At 42.2% G+C, this 23,102-nt stretch overlaps 1 protein-coding gene across 1 annotated transcript in view; it reads right to left on the reverse strand.

Moving 5' to 3' along the window:
• The window catches only part of NECAB2 (N-terminal EF-hand calcium binding protein 2), a 136,893-nt gene that overhangs the window by 60,842 nt on the left and 52,949 nt on the right, over positions 1–23,102 (reverse strand). The window contains exons 3-5 of the mRNA XM_075188888.1: positions 20,412–20,520; positions 899–924; positions 579–676 (exon numbers count right to left, since the gene is read on the reverse strand). Of these exons, the coding sequence (XP_075044989.1) occupies positions 579–676; positions 899–924; positions 20,412–20,520 (233 nt within the window). The remainder of the gene's footprint in view (positions 1–578; positions 677–898; positions 925–20,411; positions 20,521–23,102) is intronic.

Here is a 23,102-nt window from a genome sequence, read left to right on the forward strand (position 1 = left end):
GCAAACCAGCAAATGCGGCAACCAGCACCATTGCATGGCAGCATGGGGTCAACTTTAGCCCAGTCTAAAAAGGTTGGTGCCCCCTACCCTCATGTGGGAATATTGTGATGTTAAACACACCTCTGTATGAAAAGTTCACATCCAAATTGCCCCCCCTTTTTTATTTACAGTGGTTGAAGTAGAAATTTAAAAGCAGTGGTATTAAAAAATGTAATAGTACTGTAAGTGAATGGAATCTAATAGTTTTAAAATGAAGGCAGTAGGAGAAGTGGTGGTATGGCATACCTCCGTATACACCCCCACTTCCACCGCTGTGTATGTATGTACATACACTGTGTATGTATATTCATACATGTGTACGTATATATATACATACACGGTGGTCAACGAAATTAAAGGGAAAGGAATCACAAGGAAAATTACAGTGTCTCAAAAGAACTTACTATCTATTTAAGTAAGTAGCAGATAAGACAGGAAAGTGACAAAGCAATAAACTAAGTGAAAGATAAACATTTCAGAACGCATGTAATTTGGTCACAGATCTTTTAAAGGAGTCCACATTAATTTGTGAATCTCACCTTTTTGGTGTAGTCCATGGCCTTCAAGATGGACAAATTGAGTGTCTCCAGTGAAAACAGGACATCTTCATAGTCCCCCATATGATTGGCAAAATAATCTGCAAAAACAGAAATTCAGGTGAAGAGCCAGGCCGCAGAGATTACAGAAAATGTTTGAATAAGGATTTCCGTGTTGACGGATTCTGTAATTAAGTATTATTTTATGACTTAGTGGTGTACATTAGAAATTTTCAAAGTAAGAGACAGTCAAACTAGCCAGCAGGAAAGGGTTAAACTATTAAACATTATGCCCCAGTATCAGATCATTCGGGGAATCTTACCACATAGCTCTCTAGTGTCCACATTACTGCAGCAGGGAGGGAAGGAAGGAAAGAGAGTGAAATTAGTAGTAGGAGAGAACAAACCATCATCATCATTTATTTATATAGCGCCAACATATTCCGTAGCACTTTACAAACCAGCAGCTCACTATTCCGTCGTTAATAAACACAACTCTTGTTTAATAGCTGGACGGGTTGCATTCAATTTCATTGGTACCATTTATTTTCAATAAATCAGACACTAATTAATGGCGGGATTCCAGTTTCTCATGAATTTGTAAAGAGGTCGCAGCCTGGGATATAAAACTCTGATCACCTCTGGCATGCTGTGAGCAATCTCTTTTGGAATTGTCAAAGTTTTCAGCATTTTATGGCTGTAAAAAACGACTTGGGGCATTTATTAATACTTAAAGCGTGGACATCGGCGCGCACAACTACACTGCAGAGAGCCTCGAGAAATAAACTTAACCCATGGGGCCTAACACAGTGCTGCATGTGACAGATTCAGACACAAATGACCACAGAGTGAGTTGTCAGACCGGCACCTTGACAACAGAGAAAAAAAAACAACAACCCCTGTCTGTGGATCGCAACATGTTACAGAAACAATTACAGTAAGAGCAATGCAAAGGATTGAAAAGATAATTGGATTTCTGCCTAGAGACCTCAATTATAGCAGAACCAAAGACATATTACCTGAGCTCATACACCTGTCCTCTCTAGCTCTAGAAAATCTAATTACAATAAAGCAGCTGATGTCAGAGGCAATGGTAGAAATACACAGAATTGTGTGTATGAGATACATGCAGATTCCATCGGGCTTACTGGTGTTCCGCAGCTAGTTCAAAAATCCTCTTCTGGCACGGGAAGAGTTAACAGGGCAACTCAACCTGAACTAAAATTCCTATCCCAGAAGGAGGGTGTTGTCTGATAACAGTGCCTGGAAATTAAATTAAAATCTCTGATGCGGAGGGATGTTAATTACTTCCCAAATGAGAATAATGAGCTAGACAGGTACACCGTTGCCGGAAAAGAGAATGATTTACTATAGGGCAAAGCCAATCTCAGGTTCTTCAGATGGGATTCAACTACAACTAAAGCAGCCGCCTGGCTAGGTGTGCTGGGACTTGTAGTCTATCAATATCCACAGGTCCCTATTCTGTCAAGCCCAGTTCTGCACAATTCCTATGGACAACTAGTATTTTCTAGTGCTAGTTCCGCTGCAGAAATTTGTCAACAGCATAAAGTATAGGAAGATACAATAAGATAGGCTGGGTTTGCATGATGGGTAATATAGTTCAACGACAGCTGAAATGGTGAGAGGCGCCTTCGTATTCTAGATGAGAAAGGGGACGTTTCAAATCAGAGCTCAAAGTGCAACACTGGGAAATTTATGAGACTAGAATGAAATTTTATTGTCCTTCAATAGATTGGGACTTTACCAATTTACCCCATGTTGAGTGTCTACCACTTGTCCTTTCTATGTTGAGAGACAGACTGTACTGACAGTGTAATCTGTATGCAAATAATAGAATTTCAAACCAGCAGGCAAACACTAATTTCACCCTCCATATCCCAAAATCAGTGGCATACATGAGAAGTTAAATGATGGGAGACAGTATGCTGGAAACATTTCGCTCATCTTAAGACTTTTACTATACTAAAGTCAGAAACAGGTACAGTTTATCTTGTTATATGAACAGGGCTCTATCAATGGCTCTCAAAGAATTCCATGAGAAATTTAAAGAAACAGTGCATGATAAAAATGGATGCATCAATCAGCAGAAGTTTTAGACCAGCATGCAGGATATCATCCAGCTCATCTAATGTATTCCACAGGGAGGACTGTTACATAAGTCCATCTGAGCAGTATACAAGGTGATGTCCTACTGAACTTCAATTAACTGGCGGAGTTCTATAGTGGAGAGGCAGCCGGAATCATTACCAATGTCCGTGCCGGCAGCTCTCTTCTGCATGCGATTCCTGCTGTGGCCACAGGAATAACAGGAAAGTCATGTTGGCCGCATCAAAATATTCTGATGGATGCATTTAAGAACCAGTGACTATGGAGTGTCTTTTGCACTCACCACGTGGTTACAAGAAATCCAGGTGTAATACGGTGCTGCTGCAGTTTGCATGAGGTTGCACAGTACAAATGTCATGATTGTCACATTGTTGCGAAAGAAAATCCTGTCTATTTATTGTAATTCAAAACCCACCTATTACACTTACTAGTGGCAACAGTCTACACCACAGCAATACTGCATGTTATGTTTTATGTGCAACTTCAGGAAAAGCGAGGACCTGAATAAAGAGGAGTGTAGTTAAACGCCGGGCTTGTGTTAGGCACACTCACTGTTTACCCTAAAGCAGTGGTTCCCAAACTTTTGCAGTTCGCGGCACCCTTAGAATTTCCATAATTTTTTCAAGGCACCCCTCCAAAAAAATTACTGAGCAGTCCTGTTTTAGAAGTAGTTGGGTCAAAAAAATGTAATAAGTATTTAGGTCAGGACTGAAATATTTATTTAATTTATGCAAAAATGCCCCCTCTGCATCCAGACACACTGCCCCCTCTGCATCCAGTCACGTTGCCCCCTCTGCCCTCTCTCATGCTGCCCCCTCTCACGCTGCCCCGCTCCTCTGCCGTCTGTCACGCTGTCCCCCTCCTCTGGCCTCTGTCACGCTGTCCCCCTCTGGCCTCTGTCACACTGTCCCCCTCCTCTGCCCTCTGTCCCCCTCCTCTAACCTGTGCCCCCCTCCTCTGGCCTCTGTCCCCCTCCTCTGCCCTCTGTCACGCTGTCCCCCTCCTCTGGCCTCTGTCACGCTGTCCCCCTCCTCTGGCCTCTGTCACACTGTCCCCCTCCTCTGCCGTCTGTCACGCTGTCCCCCTCCTCTGGCCTCTGTCATGCTGTCCCCCTCCTCTGGCCTCTGTCACACTGTCCCCCTCCTCTGCCCTCTGTCACGCTGTCCCCCTCCTCTGCCCTCTGTCACGCTGTCCCCCTCCTCTGCCCTCTGTCCCCCTCCTCTAGCCTGTGCCCCCCTCCTCTGGCCTCTGTCCCCCTCCTCTGCCCTCTGTCCCCCTCCTCTGCCCTCTGTCACGCTGTCCCCCTCCTCGGCCCTCTGTCCCCCTTCTCTGGCCTCTGTCCCCCTCATCTGGCTTTTGTCACGCTGTCCCCCTCCTCTGCCCTCTGTCACGCTGTCCCCCTCCTCTGCCCTCTGTCCCCCTCCTCTAGCCTGTGCCCCCCTCCTCTGGCCTCTGTCCCCCTCCTCTGCCCTCTGTCCCCCTCCTCTGCCTTCTGTCACGCTGTCCCCCTCCTCAGCCCTCTGTCCCCCTTCTCTGGCCTCTGTCCCCCTCATCTGGCTTTTGTCACGCTGTCCCCCTCCTCAGCCCTCTGTCACGCTGTCCCCCTCCTCTGCCCTCTGTCATGCTGTCCCCCTCCTCTGCCCTCTGTCCCCCTCCACTGCCACGCTGCCCCCTCCTCTGGCCTCTATAGTGACAAGCTGCGTGAGAGAGGAGGATGCTAGGTCCCGGCGCCGCGCGGATTGGCAAGTTTATGTTTTATTTGGTTTTTTTTTCTGGCTTTCCTGCGACACCCCTGTGACAGCGCCGCGGCACCCCTGGGAGCCGCAGTGCACACTTTGGGAACCGCTGCCCTAAAGGGTTAAGTTAAGTTTTTCCTGGCCAATGAGGTGGCTGGGGTGGAGTCTGGAGACATGCTGATAATCATGTGTGAAGAAGTGTTGCTCCTCCTTTCTTCTCGTGGAACACCCGCCCTCCCACCCCTTTTTATGCTAAATGTGGTTTATGTAGTACGTCTTATGTGTTCTAACCATTCTTCTCTTTCTGCATTTGGTTGAGGCACAGTAGGTGGGAAAGTGGTGCAGGCAGCGGTTAATACAGGGCGCAATTTGGTTGCCCGCTTTAGTCATCCTCCCTTCAATCCTGTCTCTTTAGGGGGTCACCTTTACAGGTGCCCTGGGTATCATTGTAGTAAGCGTACACTTGAGGCCAGAGGGGGTGGAGTCTTCCTGACACCGTAAGGTTTGCACCGGGGTATTTGGGCCGGCTGGCGACTCCCTTTTAAAGTATTCTGATAGAGTTTGTTTTGACTGGTAGCCTGCCTGCATCTGCTTTCGTTGCCACCATTTTCTACAATTTCTAACTAATTAATAAACTGTGACCTTAGGTCGCCAAAATTTATTACTGTGTCTGTGTGGTTTATTTCAGGTTCATTATGCGAGTCATTATTTTAAGGTATTTAGGGTTTAGAACGGTGTGGTGGAATCAGCCCATTGGAATTTATAGAATAGTGCAGGGTTTCCCAAACCCAGTCCTCAGGGCTCCCCAACAGTGCAGGTTTTCTGGATCACATGTGACATAATTAGGACCACCTGTGGATCTGTTACAATGTATCAGTCAGTAATGACTACACCTGTGCTCCAGCAAGGAGATATGGAAAACCTGCACTGTTGGGGAGCCCTGAGGACTGGGTTTGGGAAACCCAGGAATAGTGAGTGAAATGATTCTTTGAACTGAGGGTAACAAGTTTAGATCGAAGACTATCAACAAACAATCGTGTAATATAAAACAAAATAATAAATAAATAATAATAATAATAATAATAATAAAACATAATACAATATAGTGTTTGCTCAGTGAATAATGCTGCCCATACACAGGACAATATCTGCCACACTTATTGCAAAAATGCACAAAATGATAATCCTAGATAGCAATTTGGCAGCACAAAACACTGTAACTGGTTAATTTTAGCAATGTACAATAAAGAGAAAGGTAGTGTAAAACAAGGGATATCATAATGAGTATGACCATATTGCATTTATATTTATTTCTAGGGCTTGTGTTAACATGCAATAAAATAAACTTAGTGGTCAATTACATCTATGAGCAAGTCAGAGAGCACCATAAAAATGCTGCAGCTCTTTGAACACATTAGTAAAGTTGATGTGTGGTTTATTAGCCCCATAGGGATTCCATGATGATAATGTCCGGAAATAATGATGTCAGGATTTTAGCTGCCAAAGTGGCATCAGCCGCAGTTAGCACAGCATTCAATCACTGAAATAATTGTGGCATCTAGTGTTTAGGAATAGCTTCAAATGGTTCGTGGTAGATCTGCTAGACCCTGGAGCGGTTATTGATGGCTCTGTTTAAGGGTAGACAGAAAGCGCCAGCCAAAGACATTACTACCATAGTAGCAGGGGGTGCAGCCGAGATGGGCATGCTTTCCCTGGCAAAGCCCAAGTACTGTATGGTAGTCACCATAGGGTGGTACATGGGGGGGAAGGGGGCATTACACAATTTGCCACAAAGTCCACAAATGTCTAGCTATGCTAGAAGAGCCTTTATAGAGAATATAGGTTTAAATCTCGCACTAGCCCAGTGCCTTTGCAAGATGCCACACTAAAAATGAACAAGAAATATCAGTTGTGCAAATCCTGTTCAAGGATTCAAAAAAAAAAAAAAATACAGTTTTATGTACCTTCTAATGCCGCTCTAACAAGATTTAAGGACTAAAATTATATTTGTGAGTTGAACGCACTTAGAACACATCTTCATCTGAAAGCAAAAAGGAAAGACAGGAAGAGATACACAGCAGGCCGAGACGACTTCCCAGGAGTGAAATCCTTCCTGTGAATATACAGGGCATCTATGCAGATAAAGTTAATGGGATTCCGAGTTAAGAGCTCTCTATACAGAGCGGATAATAGGTTCCTGGCAGGAAGAGTGGAAACTGGGACGATAAGAGTGCGGCTTTGACCATTCATTTGCATAACCACCGCATGGAATACGAGGCCACCGATCAAAATCTCATTCAACCACCCACCTATGTTCTTGTAGAGATGCCTTGTTCAAAACTTATTATTTGGTAATGTCATTGAACCTTTTTGTCGTTTGTCATGACAATTTAACCACCTGCAGTTCTGGATTTGTGGAAAGGCCAAATAACATGGGCCTAGAACAGCAGAATCAATCTTATCACATTTTATTTCTTACATATGTATAAAAACATCCATGATCATTTAATGTGCTGGTAGAATACAAACATGTATACTAAGGATGAGCGGGCTCGGATTCCGCTAATCCGAGCCCACCCGAACAGTGCGGATCCGACGGGATCCGAGCACTGTTCGGGAACTTCCGGGCGCCAAACTAATCCAAACCGAGGCTATGACATCCAAGTCTCGCGTCGGATCTCGCGAGACTCGGATGTCATAAATACTCACCTTGCGTCCGCCATCTTCATTTCGCCTGACATCAGGGAAGAGGGAGGGTGTGTAGGGTAGTGGTGCTCTGTCCTTGTGTCCAGTGCTCTGTCCTTGCTGAGTCCAGTGGTGCATCAGTCCAGTGCTCTGTCCTTGCTGAGTCCAGTGGTGCATCAGTCCAGTGCTCTGTCCTTGCTGAGTCCAGTGGTGCATCAGTCCAGTGCTCTGTCCTTGCTGAGTCCAGTGGTGCTTTTGTCCTGTGCTCTGTGCTGCTGAGTACAGTGGTGCTTCTGTCCTGTGCTTTGTTCTGCTAAGTGCATAGTTATTTTAAAAGTGTTAAAAAAACTTAAAAAAACTTAAAAAAGAAAAAAAAAAATTATACAAAAATCATTTAAAAAAAAATATTTTTTTTTAAAAAAAGTATAAAAAAAATTCTTGCAGTCCAGAAACATTAATACTGCAATCTATAAAACATTGATCACTGTTCTTGCAGTCCAGAAACATTACCATTACATGTTTACCGAATGGAGTAGAAGACACGTGTCCTCAATCTTCAAAATAATTTACTAGGGTTTGGGAATCCTGGGCCACTGACTTTAATGCTCGTCCTCCCTTGTCTTTCCAATTTTTTGGGCATTATATATCTATATGCGCCTATACTCTTTGAGCATGAATGCATCCCTGCCTCGCTCCGTCCATTTTTCCTTAATTTCTTCCTTCACTTTCCCCCATTTTTTATCTACAATTTTACCATTAACCCCTGGTTGACAAGTCATCACAGCAATGTTCACCATATCCTCTGCTCTGTACTTTTCAATATGTGCTGGAATAGGTCTATTTTTGCCTTGTGGTTTTGTCAACCTTGTAATAAACAATGAAAAAAAGAAAGGAGGAAACACAGTCCTTGATCCTCACTGGTAGGTGAACGCAGCTTGAACACCAGTCAAAACAGTGATCAAAAGATCACTGTGACAAATGTAGTCACATTACTCATGGCAGCTTTAAAAAACACTTTATATCAATCACTGTCTCGGGACAAAAAGAGGTCCAGACTCACCACTGCCTGTCCTGCAGCATACACAACTTGGACAATCTCCAAACTGTCTGCGATAGAATATAGATACTCTCAATTGGGACAAATATTACATTACATTCGCTCTACCCTAAAAATCTGCCCATAACAAGAAATCGGATATGTTTAATTAACAGAAGTGTCCCAGTTGCAGAGAATGAGAAGGAGAATTACATATTAATATAGACATTTTGTGGTACCATTCAGGAATTCCTCCTATTTTGTGCATTTCTGTGGTGGTTACAGTGCTGTATTGTGCAATTCGTACAATGCATTGAATTTTAGGATGACTGGCGGAAGGACACATTACCCTCACAATGAAGGGTTAAAAGTATACTTTCCTACTGCACGCTGGGAAACCTTAATTCTGCTACCAGTTCCTTAACATGAGCTACTGCTGGAATACAGGAGATTCCTCATAGAAGAAACTGTCGCAATCTGTTTTATGTGAGGGTAAGGTGACCTTATTCTTCTGTTATAGAAAAGTAAATACCAATTGATGGTTAAAATGTAACTTTATTCCAGATAAAGAGCTTCTGTCCCTGCACCTCAATGGGCCCACGTCCATAGTGAACCTGGGGTCAACGTTCTGAATGGTGGATGTACTGTACAATTTGGAAGTAGATGGCAGTAAGGACCCAACTGGGCTGCTGGTATCAGAGTCCAATTGTGCATGGGAAGGGGAAGTTAAAATAACATGGGCCTGAGAAGTTTTCCACCTGGGTCCTTACCCTTTATTATTATTATTATTTATTTATTTTTTATTTATTTATATAGCGCAATCATATTCCACAGCGCTGTGACTCACTCACATCAGGCCCTGCTCCATTGGAGCTTACAATCTGAATTCTCTAACACACAGACAGATAGGGTCCTTGTTGTCAGATGCCTATTAACCTACCAGTGTGTTTGTGGGCTGTGGGAGGAAACCCACACGGACACGGAGAGAACATGCAAACAGACTGATAGGACCCTGGTTGGAAACAAACTCCTAACCCCAGCACTGTGATGCAGCAATGCTAACCACTGTGCATCCATGCTGCCTACAGCATTTTGATGGAGTAGTGAAACATTGCCGGAGGGATGGTCTTCAATAAATTAAGAGTATACAGCTGCCATGTATAGCTTTAAGGGAAGGCAAGCACCATTTAAAGTTGTGGACCTGGTTACTTGTGGGCTGGATGCTCCCTATAAGGCTTGTTTCATCAGCAGCAGCTATTTATATAGCGCCGCTAATTCCACAGCGCTGTACAAAGAACTCGGTCCCATCAGTCCCTGCCCCATTGGAGCTTACAGTCTAAAGTCCCTACCATCAGGGGCACCATTAGGGGAGACAGCCGGTACGGCTGTCAGCGGTCTGGGCAGATTAGGGGGCCCGGACAAACCCCTCTCTCTGTCCGGTCCCCTTAGTCTGACCGCCGGTCTCCCTCCGCATGATGCGACAGCTCTCGGTCACTCTTGGCTGGGAGCGCGCGGCCCGGTGAAGTCATCACCGTGCGCCGTGTTCACTGTCTATCATTGACCGGGAGCCGGCACACAAGGTACAGCTTCTAGACAGCCTGCACCTAAACAAAAAAAAAACGTTGATCCCCAGAAATCACAAACAAAAGAGTCTATGACTCCAGTGTCACCCAAAATTCTTGCAGAGAATAAAGAAATAGCCTGTAGCCATGAAGAAAAGAGGAACCCAAATCTAGTCTAATACCAAAAGCAACAGATACAAAAATAATTCAAGAGAAAGAAAACGCAGAAGAATATTCTTGAAGCAAAGACGTTTTCAGAAGAAGCAGAACCAGAGATTATTGAAAAGATAAAAAGACAGAAATATCATGCCCTCTTTGTAAAACAGATCTAAATATTGCTTCTACTGACACTTCTAATTATAATATCTGCACAGAATGCAAGAATATGGTATGAAACGTTTGTGGATTAATTCCAACGCCACACTTGACAGAGGTAGGAGATCAACTGTCTGCCTTTTTTCTTCAAGGCTACTTGGGCTAACAATTGCTTTATCAATTAATAATATTTCTCTTGTAAACTAGTTACCTTGCATGCAGTATAGCCAACAAACATTATCCATATTTGATAAGGAATCAGGTACATGACATATGTTATATATGTTAAGGCCAGGGGAGGGCTGACAAGCTATAGCCCGGGGGCAAGACTCGACTCAGCAGCCTATTTTAAATGAAAAAAATGCAGGTGGCCCAGTGACCTAGCCCAAGGTAGCCCACTATAGGACCGGCCCGGGGGGCAGATGCCCCCCAGGCCAGCCTGCCCCTGGTTAAGGTATAGTTAGTAAAATTTGTTTAAATGACATGTCTACCTTTGTGGACTTTAATTATTATTATATAACCTAACTTTTATTGGATAGACACTTTAGCAAAGTTTATTTAATGGTACTTGAATCTGTTTCATCTCTCCAGTAGGAGAGCACTGTATGCAGACATTGATACAGGTCTGCCTTGACCCCCATCACCATTGGCCGTCATCAGTGGGTTGTATTATTACAGTATAAAAATGTCCACATACAATGCCAACATTTCCCTCTTTTTCTGCACTGAGCCACACACTGAAAGGTGTGTAGGGCTTAATATATTTATGTATAATTTCATGGTGACATATGGAGGAAATAAATGCTATTTTACTTTAAAATTGAATATTGTAACGATAAATATCTCCCCTGAAACATTTTTCACTGCAGATTCATATACCTTTATCGGCACTAGACCGAACTGTCCTGTGAGACAAAATGATTACATCAATGACTACAGCTCAAAACGGAGTGTGACTGGATCACTTCTAAATAACTTCTGGTCTAAAATTATTTAAAGGAAATAGCGCAAGGCGCTTATTTATATAATTGCAGATGCACTTATTTTTGATATTGTGTATATTTTGGTAAGGGAAACCTTTAATTTCTGAGACCAGGGGGAGAAACTTTGTTTTTTTCTGTTTTAACCTTTCTAAATGTAATGCCTTATTTCTGATGTATATATCTGATACACAGCGCCGATGCTAGGGTTCACGGCGCCCTAGGCAAAATTTCGCCTTCTTCACGCAGAGGCGGAGTGATGCATTCTGGGAGGGGAGGGGGGCGCCGGGAAAGAACTTTATTCACGCTGTCTGTCTGACAGACAGTGTGATACTTCACAGATGCCCCGCGAACACTGAAAAACAGCGGCGGCAACCCTCTCCTGAGCCGCTGACTAGATTAGAAAATCTAGTCAGCGGCGCCCTGCAGGTCCCGGCGCCCTAGGCAACTGCCTAAGGTTGCCTAATGGGAGCGCCGGGCCTACTGATACAATAAGCCTTTGTTTAGAAAGCCTTTTGTATATCTTGGTGTAAGGAAATGTCCTGTTTGGGGTTTTCAACTTTTCTTGGGGAATTCTTTTCTTTGGAGGAAATGTGTATTCTGCAACTGTTGGAAGAAAGGACTCATGCTAATCTCATGCTAATTAGACTTTTTTGATGTGTAAGGGTCATAGGAAGATGTAATTAGACTTGCTGTCAGATGTCCACTGTGTCCAAATTAAGATACAGGATATCACAGCAAGGTTTTAAGATATCACAAATAAGCGTAAATATTGTTAGCTTTGCAATGCATGTAAATCTATGTTTTGGTAAACCTGTTACATCCTGATTCTAAAAATAGCATGTAAGGTTGTGTCGAAAATAGTATAAAAAGGGAGCCCTTGTAAAATGAAATGTATCATTCTGATGTTCCATCTGACCTGACCACTGATACCTTTAATCACTGGAACTGGCCTTGTCAGCACACTTGAACAATAAACATCACTCTGCTGCAAGACCATGCTTGACAACTTCTTCAATATTGCTGTAATCCTGTGACCTACAGATTAGAACCTAAATCTAATCCGTCCACCGGCTGTTTCTGAGGTTTGGACCCAGCTCTCTAGTACCACCGCTCTGCCACTACCCAGAAGCTGGTCACTGCGATAGGCAAGGGGGATTCATCCACAGCACCCTGATCCATCGTAAGCGGTCAGGGCTACCAGCCCAAGTGTACCAGCATGGGAGTACATTAGCAGTGACAGTTACCCAGAAGGAACGTGGTTCTGGGCGCCATAAAGGAGCCCAGTGTTGGCAGCAGGCTCCTCCTACTGCGGTAGGAGGGGCATATTCAGAATAACGAAAGGGGACGGTGGAAAAGTAAGCCCAGCCGGTTCCCAGCAACAGACAGGGTGGCATAGGTGGTCCATCCTGTCACACGTGTAGAGACTTCTTTAGAAAGTATCAAAACATGGAATTTCTGCTTTTGATTGTATTCACCTTTTACTATACCCAAGACTTCCTACCTCATGTCATCTATTTAAGATGCATTGAAAGTATTTTCTATGTAATCAGCTCAGTGGATGTCTGGTTAACATATTTCTGACTTCAACAATAGTGTAATGTTATTTTTTGACAGCATAGACCAAAGAAAAACAGCAGAAAAGTAAAAATTTAGGGACTAGTAGCCATTTTCTACAAAAAACATATATATCTTTTCTGCAAAAATAAAAATTATTACACTGAACCTCTCTCCCATGCCCAAAAAATGACATTGACAAAGAGAAAAAAAAATAAATGTAGAGAATAAGGAACATTGGAAATGAAGATACTTTCAGTAATAGTAGTTTCTTCATAGAAAGTAATGATTTATTTCAGTGCTAGTACTTTTCCCATAGAAAGTGATGGGGTTCACCATGTGTGAGCAAACAAAACTTTTCTAAGAAAAAAGTGGTTGAAAATGAGTTAAGTATATTTGAAGGACGGATTTTGATGCAATTTTTGGTGAAAACGATAAACAGCAATTAACTTGTCACTTCCAGCTGTTGAACACCGGGAGCGATGCATGTGTGAACAGGTAAGTGAATTGGGCATTTATTCTGATGGGAATGGGGGGGAGCAGAATATTTACTATGATGAAGGGGGGGGGGGGTGGGGCAAGTACGGCAAAGATTAATCAGTACTGAGCCCCAGAGTTTCTGATGTCAGCTCTGCCTACCATACATACACACAGACCGAGAAAGACTAAGGTCAATGTAATAGCAGCCAGTCAACCTACCAGTATGTTTTTGGAGTGTGGGAGGAAACCGGAGCACCCGGAGGAAACCCATGCAAACACGGGGAGAACATACAATCTCCACCCAGGTCAGGAATTGAACTCATGAACCCAGTGCTGGGAGGCAGACGTGCTAACCACTGAGCCACCGCGCTGTCCAGTCTGCTTCTCTGAGAACCTCTATTCTTTTGTGCTTAATGGGAGTTAAAAAAAAAATAAAAAAAAATAGGAACACAAGCTGGCCCAAAAACATAATGAAAAAAATTGATGCATACAACATGACCAGAAGAATTAATGGGAAATATAAATATACTCCAAATAAAATATCACATTTTAGCGCAGAATGTATATTTGTAACCGAGTGCATACAGATCCTGCTATACATCACGTGCTATAGACGTACTGGGATGACATGTCATTTCCATAACAAATAGCAACCTCGATTTAAAATTTTAATACAGTTGATCCTAGTGGGGGCTAACACTGAATGGTAAGCTCTTATAATTGTGTTCATTTTTTCATAGCCTCTGCTTGGGTGAATTTCTATATAGCGTGTAATATTGCAAACATGTAGCCAAGGGCTTCAGACACACATGGCATGAGAACTCATGAGAACCGATGCCTTGGATTTAATTTGCTGTGTTTGTTTTGGGTGGCTGGAAGGGGGCCTATTTCTAGAGCTTCAGGTTATTAAATGTCTCATATGGATTCATACTGTGCCGTTACTATGGAAACCAATATATCAACATATCTGCTCTTCACCCATTGCAGCCTCGTTAAGGCAGATACCTAGGAGGTTGGTGGAGGATTTAAATTGCAGCTGTTGTATTTAGGACAGTCTCAGGAACAGGCACAAAGCAGAAAATGCAAGTAACACAGCTATTTAAGTGCATATAGAAATTCTACGTCGTATAACAAAGAGACCAACAGTACATCTTATTTAATTTTATAATATATATATACATATATATTATATACATACACACAAATATTATTATATATGCACAAGTCTTGCACTCCAACTCTAAGAGGAAACAGAATACACCTAAATCTATGAATAGATGATCACAGCCAAAGAGCTTGCAATCAAAAAAAAAAATATCTACATACTAGAGATATTTCCTCACATCTCATTGCTCTTTCCCAAGTGTAAAGCCACAGGAATATTCTGTAGACAGCTGTTGCAGAATTTGCAGCTCATCAGTTTAATTGCATCAAATAAAGAATCAGAATCCAGCGCCGCATTCTGAACCACTCAGCGTGATTAAACGAGACTCTCACATGGGCTAGTACCAATGTGGATGGGACCAGCGATTAGTTACTCTGGATAACCGGCAGATTGGGGAAATCAGGTCACTTTACCTCCTACTTCATCTGTAATCCTATTTTTACCCTAAATACAGCAGCTGCTAGACAAAGACATATGCAGGCTATGAAATACAGATCAGAGAGATCTCCTGGTCTCTGGGATTCCACGAGGAAGGGTTTTGGTGTGAGAGGTAAGACCAGGCTTTCCTAGACTAAGCACTCTTGTCTTCTCTAAAGGTGAATGATGGCATTAAATGTATTTCTACTTGAGTATGAAAAAAAAAAAATGTTCAGTGTAAACAATATGGCTGACTATCCACTGTTATACAGAGAAAATATAAACTCCTAAATCAAATTATAAACAGTATATAAATGCGTTGACTATTAGCCTAGCTCGTCCCGTCATCTGCTTCTAGTCTAGTACTTATCTCTGCCACTAGGTGGTTTATGTGTCCTAAGCTCTAGTTTTTTTTATTGTCATCTTGACAGTGAAGGCTTGCGCATGCCTTTACATGGGGAAGACTATTTAACTTGTGAATGCCAAGAATCGGACTGGGTTAACAGAAAAAAAAAAATCTGTTTAAATCGATGAAAGCTTTTGCTCTGTCTCTCCAAAAATAAAAGCATATTATGTTCTGGGGCAACAGCAGAATACAAATATATACACAGATATATATACACATGTTTTCTCTCTCTCTGTATAACTATATCTCTATCTCATTATGAGGGGCCGATTCAATTCGGCAACGTTAGTTTAGGATTAATGCGGCGTTAGTACTATTACCTTTAATACGGTAACTTTAACCCAGATTTTCACTTGTGGCCCCGAGAGGTGTAAGCAAAAATCAGCTGTAAAATTACCGTACTAACGGTAATAGTGTGCAGGCCGCGTTATTCCTAGAATAATGGGGGCGAATTGAATTGGCCCCTAACCATCTCTCTTTGCATGTACTTCATATCTTAAACCTTTGTATGGCGAAGCCTATTAAAGACATATAAAGGCAGTACTTGTAGTGCCGCAATACCTGTTCTGTTATCGGCAGCTCTGGATGGGATAATAGATTCATATCATTAAAATATACTTTTATTTATTTTTTTCGTACTTTTTTTTCTCATTTCCCCACATTACTGAAAGCCCAAATCAAGCCAGACTGCACATACACACAGCTGCAGAGACTGGTCCGTCAAGCTGGTTAATTAACCCTTACCGCTATGGACAAGTATTGCTGAGACAGATAGGTATCCGTAAATTGCGGCAATAAGTAATGCCTGAAAAAGGGACCTATTGATAGATAGTTCTTTATATTTTGATTTTCTCCTTTTATTTGCTGAATGTAAATATTAAGGGTTGAATGTATAAATACACTGTTGATATAAGACTTTACCGAATTATTATGATGGTGCTAGTAATTTTACCTGCAGAGCTACTAGAGTTACTATTATTTTGCTTCTGTATAATCCATACCTTACAATATTTAGGATCGTGAAATCGGGACAAAATAAGCCCCACCCAGGTTCCACACAAACTCTGCCCGCAAATGGGCAAGTTTGGTTAAAAATCCACCCACTTTTAAGCCCCACCTCCTTTCTGGCCCACAATGCATAGTCTACACCTACTTCCTGTCCTAAATCTCTTACCTACTGGGATCAAAATACATATATCATACTTACCAACTTTTGAAATTTGTTTTCCCGGGAGCCTGCCGGGGGAGGTGGGCGTGATGAGGGGCGCCAAAATCGCATTCCAGGTGAATCGTGGCGTTTTGTAATTCTGCATACTTCACTAGGAAGTGGGCAGATCCGGGAGATTGCCACACTCTCCCGGGAGTCCGTGAGACTCTCGCAAAATGCGGGAGTCTCCCGGACATTCCGGGAGAGTTGGCAAGTATGACATATATTTACCAGTTTTTTGCACGTCATTATAAATCCATGTAAATGGCAGTGTCATTGGAGTACATTTCCCCCATTTACATGGATTTGTCAATCCTTGTCTAAACTGCTACTAAACAAAACATCTAAAATATTGTGGATTTATGTTCCAAGCAATGCCCATATGCAGGGCCATCTTAACAACATTTTGGGCCCCCGGGCAAAGCAGTGCACCGGAGCCCCTTTATATACATATATATAAAAAAAAAATGATTATATATATGTGCCCTGCAGCCCAGGGGGGCCCGTTGGAGGCAGCAAAAAAAAAAAAAAAAACCTGAAAAAAAAAAGACAATTCTTACATTGCGGTCAGCTGGCGATCCGACTCCCTCCATGGTCTCCTCCTCCGTCGTGCTCCGCAATGCACTGCGAGTGTGACGGAAGAGGAGACCATGGAGGGAGCCGGATCGCCAGCTGACTGCAAGGTTATTGTCTTCTTTTTTTTTTTCAGTTTTTTTTTTTTTGTGCTGCCTCCTACGGGCCCCCCTGGGCTGTAGGGCCCCCGGGCACCTGCCCATTGTGCCCAATGGGAAAGACGGCCCTGCCCATATGACACAGTTAATTTCTGTGCTGGGCTTGATAGAGTAGCTCCATCTAAACAAAAAAAAAAGAAATTAAATCTAAACTGCCCCCTCACTCCTCAGAAGTTAAGAAAGTTTTCATAATTAATTTTTGTTGTAATTGGTGCTTCTGCTCTGGTCTGCAGTTCTTCACTTTAGTAAACAGCTGTCAGATCTCTTAAAACCTTTTTAACCTCAAGGGGGTTGAGGATAATTACATTTTTGGGTGAGGGTGTAATGGATGAGGTGTGAGGCTCTCCTGGCACACTGGCAGAGAACTGGGAGGAGAGAGTGGGGGGATTGGTCTGAAGTGACATTCTGTAATTACTGCACTGTTCCAGCGCATAGTGTGTGCCACTACAGAGGTAAATCTCATTACAGGAGGAAAGAGAGGGAGGGTGAGGAAAGCTGGAGTAAAATAATGGAAAGCAATTAAAATAATGACCCTAAGCCTAGAAAGACTATAAAACACAGTTAAATGCTAAATACCAGTGTCATGGCAACTGAGGTTTAAGGTTCAGACAGCCCTGGCTGCCACCTTCATATTAAAGGTGCCCACACAAACGATGGATATTTTTGATAATGGGCAGCATAGTGGCTCAGTGGTTAGCACTTCTGCCTCACAGCACTGGGGTCATAAGTTCAATTTCCGACCATGGCCTTATCTGTGTGGAGTTTGTATGTTCTCCCCGTGTTTGTGTGGGTTTCCTCCGGGTGCTCCGGTTTCCTCCCACACTTTACAAAAACATACTGGTAGGTTAATTGGCTGCTATCAAATTGACCCTAGTCTGTCTGTGTGTGTGTGTTAGGGAATTTAGACTGTAAGCTCCAATGGGGCAGGGACTGATGTGAGTGAGTTCTCTGTACAGCGCTGCGGAATTAGTGGCGCTATATAAATAAATGGTGATGATGATGATGATCCTCTTAAAATTGAGAGGTTCATTGTGGGGCATGGTGGAAAATGTGGTTACAAGATAACCACAGTCAGCCCATATGTGCGTTCAGCTTCAGACCACACAAACAGACCGCAATGTAGCCAGTAGTAGTCTGGACGATCACCCCGAGAGGTGAAATGACCAGATCTCGTCTGATTTGGCCACCAATGTTTGTGAACACACTGGCCCATGGCCATAAATGCAATCACTGTTCACGTTAGAATGAATGAATGGCTTCAAATACAATTGTATACATTTTCAATAATGGAATACACTTTGCACGATTAGAATAAACACGTTTCTAATGACCTTAAATCCAAAATATTTCTGATTAAGAATCTTCCAACCTCCCTGATCGCATTTTCTATTGATTCAGTCATCTACTTCGTATTTATTCTATTACCCACACACATTTTAATATTTATAAGAACTTGATTAAAAACAATCAGATCAGATTTTAATGTGTGTCGTCTGAAGTGCCACTAAGGGGTAGAGTTATCAAACCAGGAAAAGTGGTGTTGTAGCCTATAGCAACATCTAGTGCATTCTATGGCAGCTACAATCTGATTAGTTGCCATGGGCAACACCTCCACTTTTCCTTTCTTAGAAGGTATAATAAATCTAGCTCGAACTCTGCTCCACACATGATCAAAAGAACAAAGCTTTATGAAAAACAAACAGTTTACAGTGAAAATCTTCAGGGATCTTAAGAGCTTAGCAAACACATGAAAGCATTAATGGAACGGTCTGCTGCAGCTTTAAAATAGAAATAAATGTTTAATCAAAATGATTAGAGGCATTAAACAGCATTCAGTGAGGGAGAACAGAAGATGTCTGAGGCTCAGATCCCTTTTGTTTGATTTTGGGATTGACAATAAATCAATGCAATGTATTTGCCAGGATTTGTTTTTCCTACATAAACCTCTGTCTTCAGCAGCTGTTACAAAAATGGAAATGACAGATAGTCATACTAAACTGTAACAGACAGGGAGAGGTAGACAAGAAAGTAATAGGGTGCGGGGGTTATAAAGAACAGATAGGGTACTTCATGTTTAGGATACAGAAGAAGAGAATAAGCGATAATGTGAGTAAGATGCCACAGGAAGGTAAAGAACACCTACAATGAAATTATTTGCAGGTAGAGAGTTTCCTATGTACTACAGATGTTTAGGAAATAAAACCCATTTTATGTAAGGGATATTCCTAAATTATATACTGTACGTGAAGTAACCTACATAATATAGATCATACTTGCCAACCTTTGGCAAGCTAATTCCGGGAGATCCCAGGCAGGGGGGCGTGACTGGAGGACGGTAGGGGCGGGGTGCGGAAATTCACGTCATTTTGGCTCCGCCCCCGTGACAAAAGGCCGTTTTTCACGGGGACGGGGCCAAAATGACGCGATTCACCGCGAATCGCGTCATTTTGAGGAGCATGTTGCCATATGCTGGATATTTGCCTGCTCTCCCGGGAGCCCGGGAGACCTACCCGAATTTCGGGAGTCTCCCAGACGTCCCGGGAGAGTTGGCAAGTATGACGTATAGATTAAAAAAAAGGTCTTTGCAGTGAAAGAACAGAATATATTCCAATAGAGGAATTATGAAGTGATGAGATCATGGTACAAATCTATGCAATCAGCACTTGTGGCTAGATTGTACCTCTTATAAAACTAAAATATCACAGTCAGGCTCAGGCCAGACAAACATCCCAACAGAAAATAAAGAAAATCAAACTTTTGAGGGGTGCAGGTTAAAATCACAAGTAGAATAAGCACAACTAACTTGTAAACTAAGGTACACTTGCAAAAACTACACCTCTGTTACCAAGGGGTGGAGATTTCCGTGGGGAATAGAAGAACTGCGGAAGTCCATCTTGCACCCCCCCCCCCTTCACTTTGGGAAATACACCGACCGCCAGCCCAGCGTGATTAAAAGCCAGGAGAAGCTTGAAGCTTGTATAGTTGACAATATAACTGACTTATCTAATCAACTGCAGTGACTATCATACAAAGCATGTTGTTTGTGGATCAGGCCTCAGAGGTGCACCTGGTATATGGCCAACCAGAGGAACTCTTCAACCAGGGTGGAGGTCTTGGGGTTGGCAATGTTACTAGCTGGAGGGAGGCTGATCGTTTTCCAAAATAAAAAAAAAGGGTTAATTTGCTTTTATTAAACACTAAAAATAATCAGATCATGTTATGAACCATATTGACCAATATTAAATTGCATGTTTTCCTTTGAAAAATTATAGTTATTTACAGCTTTATCTTTTCCTTAGCACAATGATAAACACAGACAGAGATAACGTTACTATACACCGCTAGACAAGCAGACAAGGAAACAGTGTGAGAGCAGAAGGAACACACGGATATGCTCTATTAAGCAGAGGGAGACATGCATCACTTTCTTACTTGGTGTTGTCAGAGTCGATGGTGTGAAACAGCCTCTCAAGTTCCTCCTCGTTGAGGGTCCCATCAGAAAAAAAGGTCTGGAACTCCTCTAGGGACAGCTTCCCATCATCTGGAAGAGAATCGGCAGTTAGGAACAAAAGTCCAACAGTGGGCGATTTAATCCACAAAGACCTTCACAATAATTTACTAAGCATCTAAAATTACATTTAGACTTTACATAAGTCTCTTGGCCATTTATCTTAAATCACTTTTACCTGTTTTAACTGAAGCCTCTGAATTCCTTTTTCTAGGGATGGACAGGTCCCAGGAACCAGTAAACCAATTCCTCTGACTACTGAAAAGATCCTGCTGGATCCCAGATTTGACTTATCAGATGTAATTTGTGATGGTCAAGAAATTCAGCTGGACCATGATGCATGTATGTATCATCATCCAACCACGATAATGGGGTTTTATCCGGCCATAGGGCCGGGACACAGACCTGCTGTATGTATATGACTAAATCTTATAATTCTAATGCCAGTGGGTCTATGTTTAAAATACATATTTTAATAGATGTGAAACTCAAAATCATCAAAAAGCACCAAGTGAGACAATATATGTTTGCATTTTTAACTTGTGTTGTGCTGTTATGAGCGCTACTTGTTCCACTGTGCGCAATGTGCCGCCGAACATCGCTGCAATGTTTGGCTGTGCACATTTCCAGGTACTACAGTACCCCAACATCACAGATGTTCCAGCGCAACTCTACAGGGTGCGAGGAGCATTCCGAGATATTACATCACCGCAGAGTGCCCCTACAAGCGTTCCAGAGGCACTCCGTGGACATTGAATTCCCTCCTAAGGGATATATTCAATTGGCCGCGTTACTGTCAAAAGTAACGTTGCTTGCGCACTTTTACCATCATTACGGTAATAGTGCACGTAACTACCGTTATTACGGTACCTTTAACGTTGGCTTTCTGCTTGCAGCTCAGGGAGCTGCGAGCTGAAATCCGGGTTAGAATTACCGTAATAACGTTAATACTTTTAACGCTGCGTTACTTTTGCAAGTAACGTGGCTAATTGAACACGCCCCTAAATGTGTTTGACATGTTACACATAGTTAAGAGCTATACATTCATCTCTAAACGCATGTAAAAAAAGTGCATATCAAATACGTATGTGTTTGCTATTTTACATGCAAAAAAAAACCCTGTACCCTTATAGAGATCGGGCAGTTAGATGCATCGGGAAGTGTACGGCCAGCTTACTGGCTCCTGAGTTCTACATTCTTGTGTCCACTTCAGCCTTAATCAGTAGATTGGACATAACAGATATATTCAATTATAGAAAAGGATGAATTCAAGGAACTATTAAAATGATCGATTGTGCCACCTCTCTTGCCCTGTATATATTTCTCTGTGAATGTTTTATTAGACTTTATTTGCTGAAGTAATTTTTTTGTATGCCTGGGACACAGGAGGTAAACTGACTTGACCAGGGTCTCACGGAAGAGACACTGGAATTAAAACTGGGGTTTCTAGCAGGTCTCTTGGTGTACACAGTCTGCTCCCTTAACAGCGGAGCTTCTCCTTTTCCCCATACATCAAAAATAAGGTAGGACAGAATATTATTATGATCATGGCATTTTACTCTACTTAGAAGGACTTAAATAGATCCACCTACCCAGCAACAAAGTGTCATTGCGCACAGATTTTAAAACGCTGTCAGGATTCGTACATCATGAAAGTTAACACTGGTTCTAAAAACCATACGAACATGACAATAAGGCTGCAATTATCATCCAGTCTTTCTAGTAGTGGTCTATAATTAGACCCAAAGCTATACCTACGTTAAGAGAAACCCTGTTTAGAAGCAGGAGGTTATTAAACAAAACAATTCTACCTCTCAATCTAAAACCTGGGCTAATATCTAAGCTAAACACCAAAATTACCCAAAAGTACAGCAACTAGTTTTAAACACAAACAAGGACATCTGCAGTGTACATAAGTGTAACTAACATATTACTATTATTCTTCAGTTATAGATTATCTACATGTTACACTGCACTGTACAGTAAAGCTAAGTGCACACAGATGATTTAAATCCACCCGTGCTGCATCTCTTCTGTCTTCCAATTTAAAGAAGAGACACCACTGAACTAGGGGGTCATTGAGCTGTGACAAAAAGTATGCACACAGCAGCGGATGAATGTGGAGGTGAAAGAAATGACATGTTCTCTATTTTTCAAGACCAGGTCAGTCCAATGTGCTTTTTCTAATAGGGATCAATGATCCCTGTTCCCTCTCACTTCTGAGTCTCTTCTCTGATTAAAATAACCCTTGTGAATTTACCTTAATCTTGTTAAGAGGATTTCACACAATAATTTACCAAATCAGCTTTACAATATAAATAAATCAGTGCTACCCCCTTATAGTCACAGCAGTGTCTCCAATTATTATGGATAATTATGTATAAGCTCTAAGAAGACAATTATAAACATTAATAGTTTAAGCTTTTGCCTCTAAAGTACATTAATGCTTAAGACACAGAACACCATCCAAAAATCCTCTGAAAGTAGTAATATTACTCTGGCTAACAGTCAAACTTTTTCAGATGGCTGCAAATGATGTTTTTTGGATCTTCAAAAATATTAATTTCACAAGAAACTAATGACAAAACAGACCACTGAACTTTGTATGGATCACA

This window comes from Mixophyes fleayi, chromosome 10 (assembly GCF_038048845.1).
Source record: "Mixophyes fleayi isolate aMixFle1 chromosome 10, aMixFle1.hap1, whole genome shotgun sequence".
Classification (NCBI taxonomy): Eukaryota; Metazoa; Chordata; class Amphibia; order Anura; family Limnodynastidae; genus Mixophyes; species Mixophyes fleayi.